Source organism: Podarcis bocagei, assembly GCF_964188305.1.
Source record: "Podarcis bocagei genome assembly, chromosome: 11".
NCBI lineage: Eukaryota > Metazoa > Chordata > Lepidosauria > Squamata > Lacertidae > Podarcis > Podarcis bocagei.
This window is the reverse complement of record NC_138136.1, coordinates 30,312,548-30,331,507: the sequence shown is the minus strand read 5'-3', so window position 1 is coordinate 30,331,507 and position 18,960 is coordinate 30,312,548. Positions and strand designations below refer to the sequence as shown.

The 18,960-nt window shown below is 41.2% G+C and overlaps 2 protein-coding genes and 1 long non-coding RNA gene across 6 annotated transcripts in view; 1 reads left to right on the top strand and 2 right to left on the bottom strand.

Moving 5' to 3' along the window:
- Positions 1-18,960, bottom strand: part of LOC308597000 — a 272,467-nt gene that overhangs the window by 11,256 nt on the left and 242,251 nt on the right. The window lies entirely within an intron of this gene.
- Positions 65-7,961, top strand: POLR3G (RNA polymerase III subunit G). 3 transcript variants are annotated; one of them, XM_081212442.1, is made up of 8 exons: positions 65-401; positions 2,137-2,265; positions 3,102-3,231; positions 3,627-3,698; positions 4,816-4,866; positions 5,409-5,479; positions 6,236-6,346; positions 7,124-7,961. In XM_081212442.1, exons 2-8 carry the CDS (start codon positions 2,146-2,148, stop codon positions 7,208-7,210), a joined length of 642 nt encoding a protein of 213 aa, XP_081068568.1. In that variant the 5' UTR covers positions 65-401; positions 2,137-2,145; the 3' UTR covers positions 7,211-7,961. The 3 variants fall into 3 exon arrangements, with proteins under 3 accessions (XP_081068568.1, XP_081068567.1, XP_081068566.1); XM_081212441.1 differs by having other exon boundaries at positions 280-318; positions 5,412-5,479; XM_081212440.1 differs by having other exon boundaries at positions 280-318.
- On the bottom strand, positions 10,926-18,742 carry LYSMD3 (LysM domain containing 3). The gene is made up of 3 exons (XM_081212438.1): positions 18,447-18,742; positions 16,997-17,281; positions 10,926-14,548 (listed from the first exon to the last, which is right to left on the bottom strand). Exons 2-3 carry the CDS (start codon positions 17,264-17,266, stop codon positions 13,973-13,975), a joined length of 846 nt encoding a protein of 281 aa, XP_081068564.1. The 5' UTR covers positions 17,267-17,281; positions 18,447-18,742; the 3' UTR covers positions 10,926-13,972.

Below are 18,960 nucleotides of genomic sequence, written 5' to 3'. Positions count from 1 at the left end.
GCCCGGGGAGGAGGCGGGGACGGAGGCGCCTGAGCGGGACGTGCTCGGGCGAGCGAGCCAGCGAGCTAGAGGTCTCCGCCCCGTCCCTGCCCACTGCGGTAGCGCGGCGCCGGGCACACGAGCAGGCGGGCCGGGGATGGCGGGCTGGGCGAGGCGAGGCTGCAGGAGGAGCGGCCTGGCGAGGCTGGAGCGGAGAGGCGTGAGGCTGCGAGAAGGCGGCTGCAATTGGGCTTTGAAGATGCAGTGCGATGATGGTGCTTGACGTGCTGCTGAATAAGAGGCACGGCTCTCCCGATGCTTCCCTCTTTTAAATATTTCGTGAGAGTCGAAGGAGGGTCGTTTGCTCGCGGCAGCTTCGTTTGGGGCTATCTCGTGCAGTTCCAAGCGCGCACCCTGGGGAAGTGAGTCCCAATCCCATCTGCTCCAGCTGTCCCTATTATTTTTTCTTTTATCTGTTCCTCCTAATGCACTGACACCCTTATGATAAAAAAAAAATGTTTCGTGAGGTAGCTCAATCGGTTGAGCGTGAGACTCATAATCTCAGGGTCTTGGGTTCCAGCTGCTGGGCAAGAGATTCCTGCCTTCTGGGGGTTGGACTAGATGACTCTGAGGAAACCTTTCCAACTCTATGATTGTAGAAGAAAGGGAAAGGGGCAACTGCATCTTGGCCCTAGCTGGGATTGAGGCGAGTTGTAGTCCGAAACCTATGGAGAACCTATGGTTGAGGAAGGCTGCTCCAGTGACTGGTCCTGTAAAGCCAGTGTGTGGTTTCTCTAACCCACCACCACCAGCAAATGTTGCTGTACTGAATTGCAGATATTCCATGACTAGGCGCATTGTGAGATGAAGCATTCTTAAGGATGGCTTTGTGATCAGTTTAGTATACAACAGGCAGAGGTAAGGTTTCATCGGTGTATAAGGTGGAGAGAGTGAAAGGAGCATCAAGAGTCTCCTTTTTTATCTGTGACACCTCATCTGGAGATATGAAGAACTGCTGGATAGTGGGATTTTTATTTCTGAGTACATGTGTATAGATACCTTGATTCCATGCATGTTTATTTAAAGCAAAATCAATTTGGTTCAATGGGGCATGGAGTGCTTCCCCATTAGGCATTTAGCCCTGCTTCATTCACTCGCTTCTTACTGGGCATGCACATGACACTGTCCAATCGTTGCCTCTTTATCTGTCTTTTTGCACACAGCAGGAAGACCAGCCACAACCCTGGAAAAAAGTTGCACTCCTCAAAAGTGCTGGTGAGGGGTAAAACTCTGCCCCATTTCCCAGCAAGGACCCTATTGCCTTGAGGGTCATTTGCAGGAAACCTGCTTTCGTGCTTCCCCATTAGCCATTTTGCTGGATGCTTCTGCTCCATGTGCATCAATGGAAATGGGAGGCATTGGCTTTCACTGGAGGAAGGGGCTGCATTCCTGAAAGTGACTGGGCGGGGGAAGAAAACTGCTGTTCCTGCCAAGATTCCTTGGGGTACCAAGGGTTCTAGCTGATAAGCAGTGCCAGCAAACCTTCTTTTGGCTGGGCCACATTGTTACGTGTCCTTTACCTGATGTCCAGGGCCGTCTTACCCATAGGCGCTAGGGGTGCGGAGCACCCGGGCGCCGGGCTTTCAGGGGTGCTAGGCCGAAAGTCCAGGGCCTGAGAGTTGACTCTGGGGGAAAGCCCGCCCATTGGTTGGAGCGCCGCGGTGGGCTCTATTGCTGCGGGTAGCTCTGCACCGCGAGTTTGGGGCCGACCGAGCCAGCGAGACGCTGAAGTGGCTGGCTGGCTCCGCCTTCCTACACGCCTGGGACTGGGCAACCTGGGGGGTGCCTGGCAAATCTTTGCACCTCGGCACCACATATGCTTAAGACAGCTCTGCTGATGTCATATGGCAGTTGGGTGTGGCTTTGCCAAATGGCAAATACAGCGAGACCTAATTAACGCCACCGACTGCAGGTTCTGCACTTGGTTTGTGCTTTTTTATTAATACGACTGGCATGATAATTAGTAGCAAAAGTGGATTGTGCGTTTCTTCAAGTTACTTCTTGTGGTGGCTATTTGTTTTTAAAAAGACAGTTCATATTTTCGGTGTACACTCTGCAGAACAAGAATAAATATTAAATGCAAGGTGTTCTTTTCAGGAATTTGATATGGCCAGGTCAGGCCGAGGAAGAGGGCGTGCTGCCTTGACCTTTGACATTGCAGCAATTGGCTTTGTTAAAGGTGAAGCGCTACCTGAAGCAGTATTTGGGCCTTCTCCGCTATATCCTGTAAGTATCTAGCAAGCAGCCAGAATTTCGAACCACAAGTTGCCGTTGGGGTGAAGTGTTGCACTTGCATGCCACATAAAAAGAGCAAGAAAATGCCAAGTCCGTAGTTAATCCTACTGCTGGTAGACTAATATTGGAAAACAATAGGCCAGGCCTTTAGGCTTAAACTTAGTGAAGGTGATGCTAGACAAGAACACAGGAAGCTGTTTTATACTGAGTCAGGCCATTAGTCCATCTGGTTCAGTACTGTCCACATTGACTGGTAGTGGCTCTCCAGGTGCTGGCGTATTTGTGTGTGTGTGTTGGCTGAATTATTTCTCTTAGATTACCAAACCAGCGTGCACTTGGGCTACTGGTATAAAAAGTGCCCAGGGTTTTTAGCTGCTGTTCTTTGACAGTAATTAAAGATGTCACAGCCCTTTGTGTGCTGTACCCTCCAGTACTCCTGTCATTGCTAGAGAAGCATTTTATGAAGATTCCTATGAAATAAAAAAAGGTTGTGTGAGTTCTTCTGAGAGAGAGAGAGAGAACAGTATAAAACTCTATTTTGCAATTGGATTAATGACGTTGGAAGGCACTTACACTTGCACAAGGAGGGGCAACTGATTCTTGCCAATCTCTCTGATGCATTGCAGCCCCCTACCACTCCCCCCACAAAAAAGTTGCTTTCTCACAGTTGGGAGCCCCTCTGGAACAAGACAGGATATGGTGCAATGGCTGTAGAATGTAGCAGGGACTGGATGAGGAAGTGTGTGTCTCACCTTACACAAGCAAAAGTGCTTTCCACTAGTACAAAGCTACCATTAAATACAACCCAATATGTGTGCTTTTCACAGACAACAGATTACAAACCAACACCACTGAAAACGGGAGAGGATGAGGATTACCTTTTGGCTTTAAAACAAGAGCTCAGAGGGGCAATGAAACGGACGCCTTATTTTATGACCAAAAAGAATGAAAGTGAAGGTTAGTTTGCCATATCGTTTTATTCTGGAAAGTATTGCACATGCAAATTTTGCTGTAATAGAATTAATCCTGTGTAACCAAGGGTGTAATCAGTAATTTCTTGGAGAACAGTGTTAAGGTACCCCTCCAATCTGGACATGTTCTAACCCGTCTTCTAGTTCTGTTTGTGATGTGATCCAAATCCTTCAAACGAAGGTGGTTATCCCCATAAAACACCCAAGGTTTTTCTTACAAAATAAATGCACAAATATGTTATCGTGAGCAAACCAGAAGAGGAATTTTTTCCCTGAAAATAGTCCTTTCTGCATTTTAACTAAATAAAGATTGTGGTTCTGCATTGGCTTTGTCTGAATTTATAGTATGTATATTTCACAACTCTAGGTTTTTGTCTTCAGGTTTTGTACCTGTTGAAAGATACAGCAAAAAATACTTGCAGATGAATGAAAAGGACCTAGAATGGACCCCAGGTAAGGAAACGTAAATTCCAGTTAATTTTGGCATAGAATTTTCCATTGTTTTCCAGTATTTAGATGTCGAACTCATTTCATGGTTGGTTCATTGTTTGTTTTAGGTTCCTCTGTGCTATTCAGCTAGTAAAAAAATGTAAACCTAAATAAATACCTCTCACCCAGAGCTGGGTGGTATTTTTTAAAAAGTGCATTTACACCTAGAATTCTTTTCCACTTCAACCAACCACAAACACTCATTCAGAGCTGATAGACTCATTCCCATATTTTCACATCTTTCCAGAGAAAGGACTGATTCCCAGTGGTCCCTCAGGAGTACAGTACATTCCTTTGTCACACTTATTTGAAAGATGGAGGGCCTATAATTGTGGTGAGGCCAAGTTTGTCTAGAACAGGGCTAGTGAACTTGTGGGACTCAATCAGCATGAGCAGTGGTCATGGATAAAGGAAGTTTTTGTTAAGCACCAGTCAGAGAGGCACAAGTTTCCTCCTCCCTGGTCTAGTATATGTTGACTCCCCTGAGTCATTTTGGGTCTTCTCAGTCAAAATGTGCATCTTGAGCTGTGTACAAAATACTGAGGGCCATATTTCTCAGTAAATAGCCCACATATCAAACTTCTGCCATTCCCTTTTCTCAGCATTGCCAATTCTCAAGTAATGATACTATCCACATTCAAACAGAAGCTTGATAGCTGGAACTGGGACACCAGTGGCCATCTTGGGCCTCACTTTGCAAGGCTGGGATCGAAGGGTGCATGGCTGTTATGTTTGTCTCACACCACCCTGCCACCCTCGAACTGCTTTACGATGCTAGGATCTGATCTGAAATGATTCACCCAGCAAATCATTCAAATCAGATCCCAGCCTCGCAAAGTGGCACAGGGCTGGCATGATGGCATGAGCAGGATCCCCCAGAAAAATGTGCCCGGGGCCATTCCCTCCATGCTACGCCCCTGAATTGCTGGACTACAGTCCCATGATCTCCACTGGCAAGCGCCAGGATGGGAAAGTCTTGCTACTGTTCTGAATAAAATGTCTTTGGTCATAGAAATACCTTTAACGTGAAGGAGCATAAACTATTAAAAATAACTAAAACTTGAATGTATCTTTTGTGAAGACTGGAGAAGACTCCCAAGAGAGCTGAAACCAAAGAAGAAGACTGAAAAAGGTAACATGCATATTAAGTAATATTAAGTAACATGCCTTTTAGGAGTAAAAATATTTTCTTGGGCTGTTGACCAACAATATTGTTCACTATGCCTTATTTTGTGCTATAATTGTAATGAGAAAGGGGTGATTGGTTGTTGGATCATAGAAAAGAGAAGAGAATACTTTAAAACACACACAACCGAAACCTTAAAATAACTTAGGCATTTGGTTTTGCAAGGGATTGATCTGGTAATCCTGAAATTTACAAGCATTTGACAAAAGTTGCCACTGTCAGGTAAGTTACACTGTTTCTCTCTCTCTCTCTCTCTCTCTCTCTCTCTCTCTCTGTGTGTGTGTGTGTGTGTGTGTGTCATTAACACCTTCCCAATTCTAACACAAATGAAGTTACTCCTGGGATTTCCACAGGAGAACTTGGTTCTTGGTATAGTAAATTCTTCCTGATTCATTCTTTGCAAACAGGGAGCTTTTTCACTTCCATAATGAGTAAAGTTTGTTATAACTGCGTTTGAAGAGTATTAAGGTAAGAGGATTTTTCTTCAGCAGGTGGAAAACCGAAGAAAGCAAAAACTGCAACACCAAAAACTAATGTGGATGTTTTGAAAAAGATAGAGGTAGAGTTTACTCTGCTTTACCTTCTTAGGTTTTATTATTCAGCAGTAGTCACTATTGCTAGTATGTCTCCACTGTGAACAGTGATGTAAAAAGTAGATTAGGCTCTATAAAACTCATTGGGCTGGGGGGAATGACAAACTTATGCATAATTTAGGGCACCTTTACATAACTGCAAGGAGTTCTTGTTTGCCTTAACTGATGGTTGCCTTGAGCAATTTTATGCTATGTGACAGGATGGCAAATAAAAAACAACAACCAACTGGCATGTTCAAATATTTAAAAATATTTTTTTAAAAGATTTGAACACAAACCATTGTGTTGAAGCCAGCCAATTGAAATCATGGCTACAGTATTTTAAGCACTATTGATTCCTGTGGGTCTACCCTACGTTTGACTAAGCCACTTTCTCTTATCTAAATTGAAAGGTTTCTGGATTTTCCACTGGATCCACTTCCTCGTAATTCATATTTTTTTTCTGATCCTTGAGTAAGGGACTTTGGAAAGGGATACCAGAAATCTGTTAAGGATTATTCACTCCCCATTTGGAAAATAAGTAGCATGTGATGAGATGAAATTAAATTACAGTTATGTCCAAGAATTATGTCATAATCATGCTATTTCTAAAATCCTTTTGAACTCCTTGAGTTCTTTGCTTAGTTCACCTATCCGTTCGTTACTTGACCAGCAAGAATAATAATAAAAAAATTAACTGGAAGTTCAGATGATGTCACAGACATCTTGCTAACCTTTCCCAGGAGCTAGAAAAGAAAGGAGACGAAGAAAAGTCAGATGAGGAGGAAAAAGATAAAGAGGAAGAGGAGGAGGAGGGAGAACCAGAGGAGTATGAGGAAGAAGAGCACGAAGAGGTATTGGTTTTCTTAACAAATAAAATTATGTAGAGAGCAAGATGGTGGCAATAATTTTCTTGACATTATACATGATTGGGGCAAGTACAATAAACTTGGTGTACCTGTGGCTCTTTGAATGCTGCTGAACCACAGCTCCCATCATTTCTTGGCCATTGTCCATGCTGCTTGGGGCTGATGGGTATTGGAGTACAGTAACATCTGAAGGGCTGCAGATTCCCCATCGTAAGTAGTATGGTGTTTCCATAAGATGTTTCCATTCCTCGCACTTTATGTTACAGTTAACAATAATATGTATTTTCATTGCAGAACCAAATGAAAGAACCATATCAATCTGTATCTTGTTTACTTTATAAAGCAGCTTTCTTCCACTTTCTACTGTATATTGTATTGTCAACAGAAGGATTGGGGGGGGGATTGCTTTTTGTGTCACTTCTGAAAATGCTTTATGGCCATAGTCTTAACCACACTTAATTGAAAGTACATTACATTGAAATCAATTGGCTACCAAGGAAAATTCATTTAGGAATGGAGGGCATGGGTGTCAAAAGTGACTGAAAAACATTTAAATTAGGTATGTTGTTAACACAAGCATTTATATTTATAATTACCTTGCCTTCAACTACCAGCACATTTCACTGGGATCTATATTTATTTGCTGCATGTGTAACATTGATTTCCACCAGTTACATAAGGTTTGATATAAACACAAGGAAGTATCTGCGACTGTACTTCTTGCACGTAGCAATTTACAGTATCTAATATGATTTCCTCTAGGAGAACGACTATATTGCTTCCTATTTTGAAGATGGAGATGACTATGGAGCAGGCAGTGATGATGACATGGATGAAGCAACTTACTGAAATTGTTTTGAGTAGCTGGGAAATACAGTTGGAAAGCCTGAACACGCTCTTGAGTTACCTCTAGTTATGAAATAATATAATTTCAGAGGATTAACAATGATGATTAACTCTCATTTTGCTGCAGTATGGGAGTATGTTGACTCAATATTTGAAGCAGGCTGTATATTCACTTCCAATTGATGGAATGGTAGATTGTGTTGGCGGCATGCTAAAGCACTCAGATGTGTCCTATATAGACCATGCTTTGTTATCCTGAACTAATTTGCAGAAATGTTATGTGCCTGACAACATAACACTGAGCTAGCCTGTGCAGAGTACCATATCACTTTGCATTGCTTATGAAACTATGTTGTGGGGAAGGAAGAGAAATGTGTGCACTGAAGTTTAAAAATCTAGCCTTTAAATAATAAAAACTGTTTACTGAAAACAGGATCTGGTGTAGTAGTGTGTGATAAAATACAGTTGCAGGTTAGCTTGCTTTCTAATAAAGGGTTGCCCCCTTGCATCATCACAAGAGTTTTGGATAAACAGTACTTGGTAAGGCCACCTGAATAATAATATAAAAATGCTTACTGAACTTCCAGTTCAGTTACAGGACAACCAAAACTCAAATGCCAAGAACTGATTTATTGCTGTCTGATAAAAGTTCACCAACAATGACAGTCTTGCAGTGCTTCCAAGAAACATTATGGTAGTAAATAAAATAATAGTAATAGTACTTCTTATATCCCTGCTTAAAAGGTTTTTTTTTTTTAAAGAAGCACAATTAATTCCATATATCCTACCATCCAGTTTCCAGTAGTGGCCTCTCCCTTTTCCAAATGTCACCCCAGGGACTTCTCCAAAATACAGTTGTTGTCGTTGTTGTCTTTTCCATTGTAGCTTTAAAAAAAATATCAATGCTTAGTGTTGTAATCTTATGTAAACTGCTTGATTGGGTGTGCCTGAAAAGCAGTACTGTATATATAAACACCTTAAATCATTAATGAAATAAAATTTGGACTAGGAGATCTGCTGCACAAGAAACATGTTGCAGAAGAATCCCCTCTTGACACCTCTGATGTGTTGGAGTCTGCTTTTCACAGTAGAACACAGAAATGGGCATGCCAAAATCCTTTGCTGTAGCTAAAGCGGTTTTTTGGATTAGTGGGGAATATCCATAGGGTACATCAATTGATCACTAAACAGGATTAAAAATATATTTCTTTATTTTTATTTTTCTGGAATTAAGAATTCAAAAAGAAAATATATTCTTGCCATCTTATAAATTCCAAAACTTTTATAAACGGCTTAATTATGTAAAGAACATTTGTGGCAGTGTTCCTTTGAATAACCAATCCAGGGGTAAAAACATTTCACGTGGTTTCATAATACAATACACAGATTAAGAGCCAATTTCCCTGTTCAACCATGGATTGTATTTAGAAATCTGGTGACCATATTCTAAATATTTTTCTCTTTTTTTTGCAGAATTCTTAAAATTTACAAGTTCCCCCTGAAATAAAGGAGGCTTGGACAACTTTAGTATTGAGCTAGATTTGTCAATAGGAACCACTAGAATGCACAGCAAAACAATAATCCAATAATCCATTTTCTGGAACATTAAGATTATCTTTTTCTATCCTTGCCAAACCATAGATTCACCACACATGATTACAAAGTACTCATTTCTGCCACATTGTTTTTGAAAAGAGAAATACATACACCAACAGCACATATGAAGTGCTTTAACATACTTTTTTCCTTAAAGCTACTGCAAGTCCCATACACAGAAAATAAATCAGTGTCTTTAATAAAACAAGCAGGTCCTCATTGTGATATTTCAACAGACCTTCGATTTCATGACTGCACTATTCACTTTTTCACAAAAGAAACAGGTTTAGCATAGTTAAATTGCAGAAATAAGGCACAGATCCTTGAGCTATAGCAAAGTCCAAGGTAGTATTTTTGGTACATAATACTATGCTGATTATTATTTTCACTATTTGACAATAATTTTTCAGATGCCTCAGTTCAAATTATCACCACAAAAATGATTTAGCTGTGGTACACCAACCAGTCTTTGTGATGTGTAGAGAGTTCAAGTGTAGGTCGTTTAGAAATTTTACTGCATGCTGCCTTGCAAGTTTTATCTAAAAAGTGACAGAGAATTTTAATAAATCTATCTAGTTAGGTCTATAAATTCCCCTTTTATGTTTAGAACTCTTCTACACTTGGCTGTGTTTGGTATTCTACTTTGCCCCACCCCCCAAAAAAAATTTCAGAAGTGGCACATCTGGAACTTTCTTTTCCTGCAGTTTTCCATTCCCTCGGGTCACTTCATTTGAATTCACATGCGAAACTGATTGCTTGGAGCACTGATCTTCAGTGGGTGCGTCAGGAACTGCTATAGGTTACAGCCTGATCTAAGATGGGTTGCAAGAGTACCACTACCACCACCATACAAATATATGGTTTTTTATTAGCCCCTAAATTTATGCTTGGGTTAAAGGGGGACCCTGGGTCAGAAAAAGTTGAGCTAGTGGCTTAGAGTCTTTTTTTAAAGGCCTGTATAACAGTCGCCTAGGTCACCTAAGATATAGTTCTTCGCTAGGTGAAGCAGTCTATCCAGTTGTATGGATCCTGCTATACTGCTCTTGTCTTTTTGCTGCCCACATCAACTGTGATCCAGCCATAGTCATATAGAAAAAATCGTATTTGTGTGACTACTTGCAGCAGAATATGAATGGGGATGACCCTATTCTAATAAATACCCTATTGAAAGCACATTCCATTGTTTCCCCATTCTAATCCAGGAGGATGATAAGCTCAAGAGATGCTACACCCAACACCACATCAAAGCAGTCCAAACCCAGCCACACATCCAAGGGGTAATATACAGTGCTGGGCTGCATAGTGATAGTGATACTTTTTTCTCCATTTCTTTTAAAGACAATGAAATTCACAGCTTTCCCATGGGGAACTGAGGAATTTCATGAAGTACATCTCAGATATTTTCACGCATGATTAAGGATGGTAAGGGAGCTTTAAAACACAAAACCAGATGGCTAAGCACCCCTGTTCTTATAAATTCATTAAAAGAAAAAATGGAGTAACAGATGCAGAAAGCAACTGCATTGGTGTTGTTCCATAAGCGAGTCATAATAAAACAGAGCAACCACATCCAGGGATGAATACTAGTAATTCAGAATAATGCTTCATGAATCTGATAACATTAACTGTGTGGTCCACAAAAGCTTCCGCTATAATAATTTTTTAAGCATTTAGAATCCCATAGGACTTTGGAATCATTCACACATCATCATAATCCACAATTAATGGTTGACTGTGAACACACCAATCTTGGCTGCTCCAAAAAACAAACTCTGATCCTTGGCCTTACATCCAAAGCAAGGATAGTGGTTGGTTTCACTTCAGACAAACTACAATTTGTTCTTGGCTTACCAATTGTGGTTTGTTTGGTGTGAAACAAACTATGATCCCCACTTGAGCATAACACTAAGAGAATGTTTTAGCATGGCATGTGAGCTGGGCCAGTGATGTTTTTCCTGCAACTGATGAACGTGCCTATGCCTCAGAGATTTTGTTCAAATTTTAAACCTTGTATCTTCCCTACAAATAACATACTCTGTTTTTGGAACTCCATAGCACAGTTTTAAAAATAAGGGCTATTTACCACATTACAACCAAACTTTAAAAATAAGTTGTAAATAGCTTGCTTCTGTGGCTTTTATTGAAAAATAAAGAGCCTATATAATAAAGATTTGTGCTGCCATCATTTCACACATGTGAATATTTTACTACAACTATATATTGTCAAGCAACACCTTTACTTGTTTGGCTATAAACCATAACAAAGGAAAAAAAAGACATTCAGAGTTCAACCACAGATTTGGCTCTTAATATCCTTGCAGCCAACATAAAATTTTCCTTGTCCAACATCAAAAAGCACACAAACTCACTTGATGCAACAAACATTTCCCTGCAGCTAAACTCAAGACAGGTATTTTTTCAGAAGGATCTTTATATATAGGACCATGGGTAATGTTAAGAGGACACTGTTCACTACCAGTTTCCAGAACACACAGAAACACTGTTCCAAGGGTTATATCTTAGAGTGGCCATCCAGAAAAGCCAAGGGCACAGCACTAAAACTTAATTCTATGAAAGCAATTATACACGAAGCCAACATAATTAACTCCAAATAGTTTTCTTATGGTCTGTCCTAATATATGGATACACCCTAGAAAATCTAAAGGAATGAATAGTTAACATTAGGGCTGGGCGATATATTGATATATCATCCAAAACCAGCTGGAAGTCCATATCATGATATCTGTTTCATAGTTTTTGACCTGGCAATATATTTTGAATCATGATGTATATGTGTGTGCTATGCAAAAATTACGTGGGAAAAACCATGAAGCCAGCCAATACCTCTGCACAGCTCCACCCTTTTTTCAGACACTGTGATATATTGTTATATTGCGATGTTTAGCTGGTGATATATTGTAATGCTGAAAACCAGATATTGCCCAGCCCTCCTTAACATCAAGTCCAAAAAGCTTTCTCATACACAAAAAACTTGCTGATATTTAGATACTGCCTGAATCATAATCAGCTCATTATCAAGTTCTCTAGCAAGTGTATATAAAGCAGTAACTTGCTTTTGAGAATTTAAGAGTGAGCCGTTAGTTATAGTGATCAGATGTGAAGATGTCTGTGTCGGCATTCTATTATGACAGTTTAAGTGCCAAACTTGTATTCTAGCCTGAACAGGCCAGTCCACTCGTGCATGGACATATGCAGCAGGAATACCAACAGGCAGGACCAATACTTTCTTTAGATATTGGTCCTGCCTGTTGGAATTCCTGCTGCATATGTCCATGCAGAAGTGGACTGGCCTTCTGTTCGGGCTGGAGTTGGAGACTGAGACTACGAAGTTCTACCCCATATACATGATGTACACTTTAGCATTACATGTCATGTAAATACACTAACATGACAATCTGAACCATGTCTACTCAGAAGTAAGTCCTAATGAATTTTGTGGTGCTTCCTGCCAGGAAAATGTGGGAAGCTTCAGATTGCAGCCAAAATCCTGTTCTAGAAGACACATCTAAAAATATGCGGAAGCAAGCTTATGTATTGCACTGGCTGGCAGCATACTTCTTACTGTTTTTTAAAAAAGAGGGAAACATTTAGGTATGTATAAATAAGGGGCATATTAAATTAGGATTATGGGAATGTGTGTTTCACTAATTTTCAATTACTGTAGTCCCAGCTAGCAGGTTTTTTTAATACTTGGCCATTTTTTCTACTGCATGAGTTCTCTGTGGAACTTTTAAACTAGAATACTAGAATATATTTCTTCAAAATAACCAAGAACTGCTTAAGAAAAATCCTGGCTTCTATTTTTCTCAACAACTTGTGTTAGCTTGCTTCTCTGCCTTTTAGTATTATTATTAGCAAAACTCCAACTTTGCAGGTTAATATGACATGAGAAGGCATCATGGTTTCATGGTTAAGTATGCTTCTGCATAAGAACATAAATATTTCCTTTTTGCTAGAGGAAAACAATTTAGGGGGCCGTTAGCTGACTCTATGTAGTCAAGTGCATTAAGTAACGGTTTTATTCAATGACGTTCTACTCAGGGCAGGTCCACCTTAATTAATGTAATGCAATTTCCATCAATTTCAAATGGTTTACTTGGAGTATTATTAACACTGGATACAGCCCTGTTTACTGCAATAAAAATCAGTTTAGACATGTGAGTCACATGTTTGTATGAGTAATCCCTCATTTTACACAGGGGTTCACTTCCAAGGGTTAGTCATATATGCAAACATCACATATAGTCAAAGTCCTGGAGCCACCTTGCAGGTGAGGGGGAAAGAGAGCATCCCTAGCAGTCCCAGAGCTGGTGCAAGGCTTAAAACCTCTTTTCACACCAGGTAACTGTTCCCTGCAAAAAGTGTCCACTGGGACTCCAATGCCTTTCCATTTAAAGGGTAGGGGAGAATGCACCAAATTACATATACATTTGCACCTTTGGAACTCTTCAATAGTAACAGCACTTAGGGGGGTCAATTGGGAGCAGAAAGATTACAACTAGGCAATGGTTTAAGAATACCCTTCCTTGCTCAACAGCTTTTGCCCCCCCAAAACTGTTATTAAAAGTAGTAACAGTATCAGTACACTGTTACAGATGTTTGCATGCCAAATGCAGTTTAGTCTCATGGCTCATTGGTCTTTTCTCACAAAAAGGTACTGTAAATATCATAGTCTATGTAGTGTATGTTAGATCAACAACAGAGCATTGTACTTGTTCTGCATATCTGATAAGCTAAACTGTTTTTAACCCCTACCTTCATGATTTGTATTATATTCCATGCTATAAGAGAATGGTTTATCTTTTATAATACAGGAAGCTAGCTTACTTCCAGACTAAAGAAAACCATTTCATTGTTTGCTGGCTGCAATGAAGGTACTTTCACTTAGTGGAAGTTTGCCAGCTTAGATCCACATATTTTGGCAGATCCAGACAATTGGTATTCAATCAACAATCTCACACTGAACTTGGCAACAACTTTTCTATTGAAACGTGATGTCTTCCATACCCTCTGCAAGAGTTTTTATTAAATGCCACCACAAAGATAGCTACTTTCCAACTCCACACAGGACCCGTTGTTCTTTTTTCTTTGCAGAACACATTGAATGATTGCCAAAGACTTTAGCATGTAAAGCAAAAATTTCAGTTATCATGAAATAGGGTGATTTATTCCATTTTCTAGTGGTTTGGGCTGAGATGGTGCTGTAACTGAAGTATATTCTGCTGTAGAATGGTGGCTGACATCCACTTTAGCTAAAACTTCATAGTATAAAAGATAAAAAACAGGAGTTATTATTACCACCACTACCATTATCACTACTGCTGTTGACCATCTTATTCCCCAGTCTGCTCCATAATGAGGATCTTTCCGCTTTATGGATTTACCGTCCGGTTCAAAGTTTAACTGTTGGGTTGATAAGGCAGAAACAACTTCATTAAGATTCTCTCTCTTTGTAGCATTACACTTCACTATTTGTTCTATATCACGGTCTACTTCTTTCAGAAAGTTACCAACAGTCTCTGTGGAGAATGGCTCAGAAGCTTGTGATGCATCTGGGGTTTCTGTAGAGTACAAAGTAGAGGCAGATCTTGAAGCTTGCCTGCTTTTTGGAAAGCTGTGTGTCTCAGTCAATACACTGAACTTCTTCACTGGAATTTTAATAGTTCGCAGTGCAAAGAAGTCCTGATCTGTAATAAGATTGTTCACCCTTTTGATATCTGCTACCTGAAACACAACAGTTAACAAAGGGAAGAATTAGCATTTTTGAAAAGGCAGCTCTTGAGTGACCAGCATTCATTTTCCAAGTCCTAACTGTTGAACTTCTTTTAAAAAATAAATTGGAACAAAAAGCCTGGCTACATGTTATTGCAATTGAAACAGCCAGTTATGATTGTGGGTAGGAAAGGCTATGGGAGTCTAAAGGATCTAATCCCAACAGAAAAAGAAAGAAAGAGGGGCGCTGGAAGCACTGGCTCACCTTGCCTTTCCTATCTCCCCACGATGGTAAGATGAGCCCCTGTGAATCAAATGACTTAGAATGGGCTTCTTACCTCCAACTATATTGTTGTACTGTTTGTTATGGTGGTTCTGCTTAAACTGTTTAATCAGGAGAGAAGCAGAGGAAATTCGTTATTAAAGAGTCAACTACTCAACTGAAAAAGAAAATGATAGCCCAGTTAGCAGCAGGAGTTTGGGTTACCTAGGGCCAACCATGACTCCTTTCTCCAGGCAAAGAGCTATTCTGGTGTTCTTTCTCCTTCCTGAAGGGCAGGGAAAGTCATGGAGTGAGTCAGTGCTTCAAGAAACTCCTAATAGGGAGAACTATTCCTTTTCTATATGTGCAGTCATAACATGTAATCCAATGTTTTAAGGGCAAAACCAGATATTGTGTAAGCCACAGGTGTTCCACATACACCCAGTCTTATTTAAATACACTTGTTACTGGCCCGCTAACACTACACATATAAAGTAAAAGTTCCTAAAGGTGATCCTTGTGTCACATGTGCACCTAATAAGCACTTTACCCAAAGCCTGTTACAGCTGTTGGGGCCTAAGAAAAAAATGATTTAGTTCTCTTAGTTATTCTGATTTTCAGAATCCTTTTTTTTTTTACAATCAGAATTTTTTTTTCTATGAAACTGATTAAATAACTAGCTGTAGAGCACAGTTTATACTATTCTATGCACCTAAACCAATTACCACTCATACAAAGTGCTTTGACTCCCCACAAATGGCAAGATGCTGGGATCTGGAAAACCTAAGTTAGCTGTATTCAAGATCCTTTTCTTTAAACAATATGTACTCCCCATCTGCCATAACATATTACAAACCGTCTTTTGAAAACGCCTTTCAATTAAAAACCATATATCCATATGGTATAAAGGGTTGTTTAGAACTTCTTAGGAACATAAAAGTAGCAGCTGATGGGATACTATAGAAATTTCAGCTACTATAACAAATGTTAGTCACTTGATTAAAGATATGGGACCACATTCTCCAAAACAGGCAATTGTGTTGCCCTTCTTGCAATTTACCCTTGTCTAAGAAAGGGGAGAGGTTTTCAGGAATGCACCTCTCTTAAAAAAAATTAAATAAGGGAATAAAATATTTTAAGAAACTTTGTGTCTTAGGTTGCTTACATATGAAACACATATGAAAGGCAGAGGGTTCTGCCTTTTAAAAAAGTATTTGGACATTAATTTGTGCAATATCTTAACTGACAAGTTCCAAACTATGCACTGTATGTAAATAGCTGCTAACTGTAGCCCAATAGCCTTTAAGGCTGCAATCCTAAAATCCATTTACCAGGCAGCAAGGTCAAAGGGAATTACCTCCAAGCCTTTACTGGGGATAACAGAGTTCAGACAAAGCAAGGACCTGTGTTCAAACCTTTCCCTGCTCCTACCCACTGCTTGTCTTACCCCCAAGATTTTATATGCAACTTGCATTTAAAACAGTAGGACTTGCTGCTTTTCTTTCCCCATTTACCCCCACTGGAAGATATGTTTTTACACTTAAAAGAATGAATGTAGTTGTAATCTGAGGGGCTCTTCTAACATGTAATTTGGGCCTAGTGGACTAGAATTCATGAGAACTAAACATTATCCAAAAAGCATTTTGGAAACATAATTATTGTGTGCTGACTCACACATACCAGTTTATTTAGGTCTACAACCATTTGGTTGTTGTAGATCCAAATGATGATTCATTTGAACATGCATGCACATCCACGAATGGATATCCTGATACCAAGTTATCACTTCACTGCACATAAGAGCAGAAACTTTCAACCTGCTATCACCAACAAAGTTCGGGAACCTTCGGTGGCAGCACCATAATATACTCCTATTCAGTGAGCCAAAAACCATCAAGGGTTACATTCCACTAAGTCTTAGTTTAAAATTAATATACCTAAGCTAGTAATGGCCATTCATTTTAATGGGTCTACTCTAAGTAAAAGTTAAATACAATTCCAAAACCTATGCAAGACTCTTGTAGTTGATTCACAGCACACTTCAGTGTGGTACAAATCTATCAAATCAAGCTGTACAATGCATCTTGTTTAAGTTTTTTTCTATTGCAAATAAGTTAATATTTTTGTATAAGAATTTTAAAGCTTTCTGTGTTCACATGTAACAAAATTCCACTGGGAAAAGTTGCATACAGACTTACTGAACAACAATACTGAAGAGCTATTGCATTTAGTGTGTCTCCTTCCTTTATATCCTTGGTTATAAATACGATATCATCAATCCTTTCTCTTGATGTACTTCTTCGGACTTTCTCCCTTCCCCTGGGTCGCAATTCATACAGCTCCGTTTCATCTTCCAGCACATCACTGTCAGAACTGATACCATTCCCAAATGTATACAAATGATTATCCACTGTAGGCTGCACTACAGCAGGGAGCTGGAAACTGAAATTCTGTTTTTTTGCTGTCATTCTGTCAAAAGGAGTCTAACAGAAGAAAAAGAAAAATAGGACAACTAGTCAAACAGAGCATCCCAGCTTAAGTACTAATTTATATACAACATCTATGAGCAATAGGGCAACAATTTCACCTCCCTGCTGCCAACCCACACATATTCCTAAAAAAAAAACACCAAACCATTTGGCATGCACAGATTCTCCAGGTTAATAATTGAAAACAAAACAAATAGAAATGGACACTAGAGAGACAACAGTGCTTGCAGGGATGGAGAGGGAAGAACAGAGAATGAAGACTATCACTGAACCTGCATATTTGGAAGTAAGAAAACTATCTAGTAATCTATATGAGAAGCAAAGTATTTTAGTAGAAAGCAATCCTATTTCTGATTTACAGTGTATACAAGAACCACCTGCCCACCACAGAAACACACCTTCTCAGCTCCTAACCAACCCCCATCAACATTACCTGGGCATTATCTTTATAGGGATCCCAATACAAGCTTGCCTATTGGGCAGAGGAGTGGGGCTTGGACCTGTAAGAATAAGCCAGGTTTGCTTCTGACAGCCTTCTGTGTCTTTTTAACAGTAACTATGGCAGTAAAGTCACAAGTTGGAGGGAAAGTGGCACCTGCTGAATGATGGTCTGGAAGCTACACCTCCTAAACACCCAGGCAGCTGAGCCCAGAAAGGAAAGCTGACAAAACCTAGAAGCGGAGCACTCAGGAGGGCAGGACTTTGGACCACCCCTTGGCAAGATGAGCAGGACCCTTAAAACCCAGAAGGCCTAGTTCGCCTCCCATTCCGAAGTGAAATAACAACAACACGTGTTGTCATCAAAAGCGCCTTCCCCCCAGAAGACCCTCAGAGGTGAGCGAAGCGAGGCTGCCTAAGGAGCCCCCACCTACCCACCCCGACCAGAGCATCACATGATGAAGGGCATCAGACGGGTCTGCTGGGCCAGGCCAGTGTGGCCCGTCTAGTCCGGCCCCCGGCGGCCAACCGTGAAGCAGCATCCGAGGGCCACAACTGCGCTGCCCACCCCACCGGCGGCTCTTTCCGCCTACCCCCCCCCCCGGGAGCAGCAAACGCTCCTAACCGAGGGGGCATGAGGCAAAAAGAGAGGCAGACAGAGCGGGCCCCTTTCCCTGGGACGGCGGCTCCGGGCCCCGCAGCGGCCCGGCTTCCACCCTACCTGCTTCCCTCAGGAAGGGGCTCCTCTTTGTGGAGGGAGGCAGCCCGCGAAAGAGACATGCCAGCCTCCCGCCTCAGCCGCCGGCTCGACGGTGACAGACTTGTCGCCGCCCCTCACATTGGCAGCGGCACCTGTCCCTCCCGACCCGCTGTGGGCAATGGCCGCCTCCGAGGAGCCGCTTCGCCTTATTTCCGCGCTGACAGGCCAGGCCCCGGCCGAGGAAGCGGAGCGGCGCCGGCGCCACGTCCGCAAATTAGCGCCACCCCCTTTTTTTTTTCTTCCAGGGAGCCCGCCGCCAAGGCCCGAAGGAGGGAGCTGCGGGGAGTTTGCGCAGGCGCAAAGGTGGCTCGCTCCAACGGCGGAGAGGGGAGGTTGTTGCGCTCGGGTGTTTGGAGAGGGTTTCTTCTCCTCCGCTCTGGCTTCAGGAAGAGCGGCACGTTGAGGGAGGGGGGCAGTTTAGGGTTTTTTTTAGTGGCTGCGTATTGCGCAGCGTTTCGGCAGGCAGGCAGGGTCC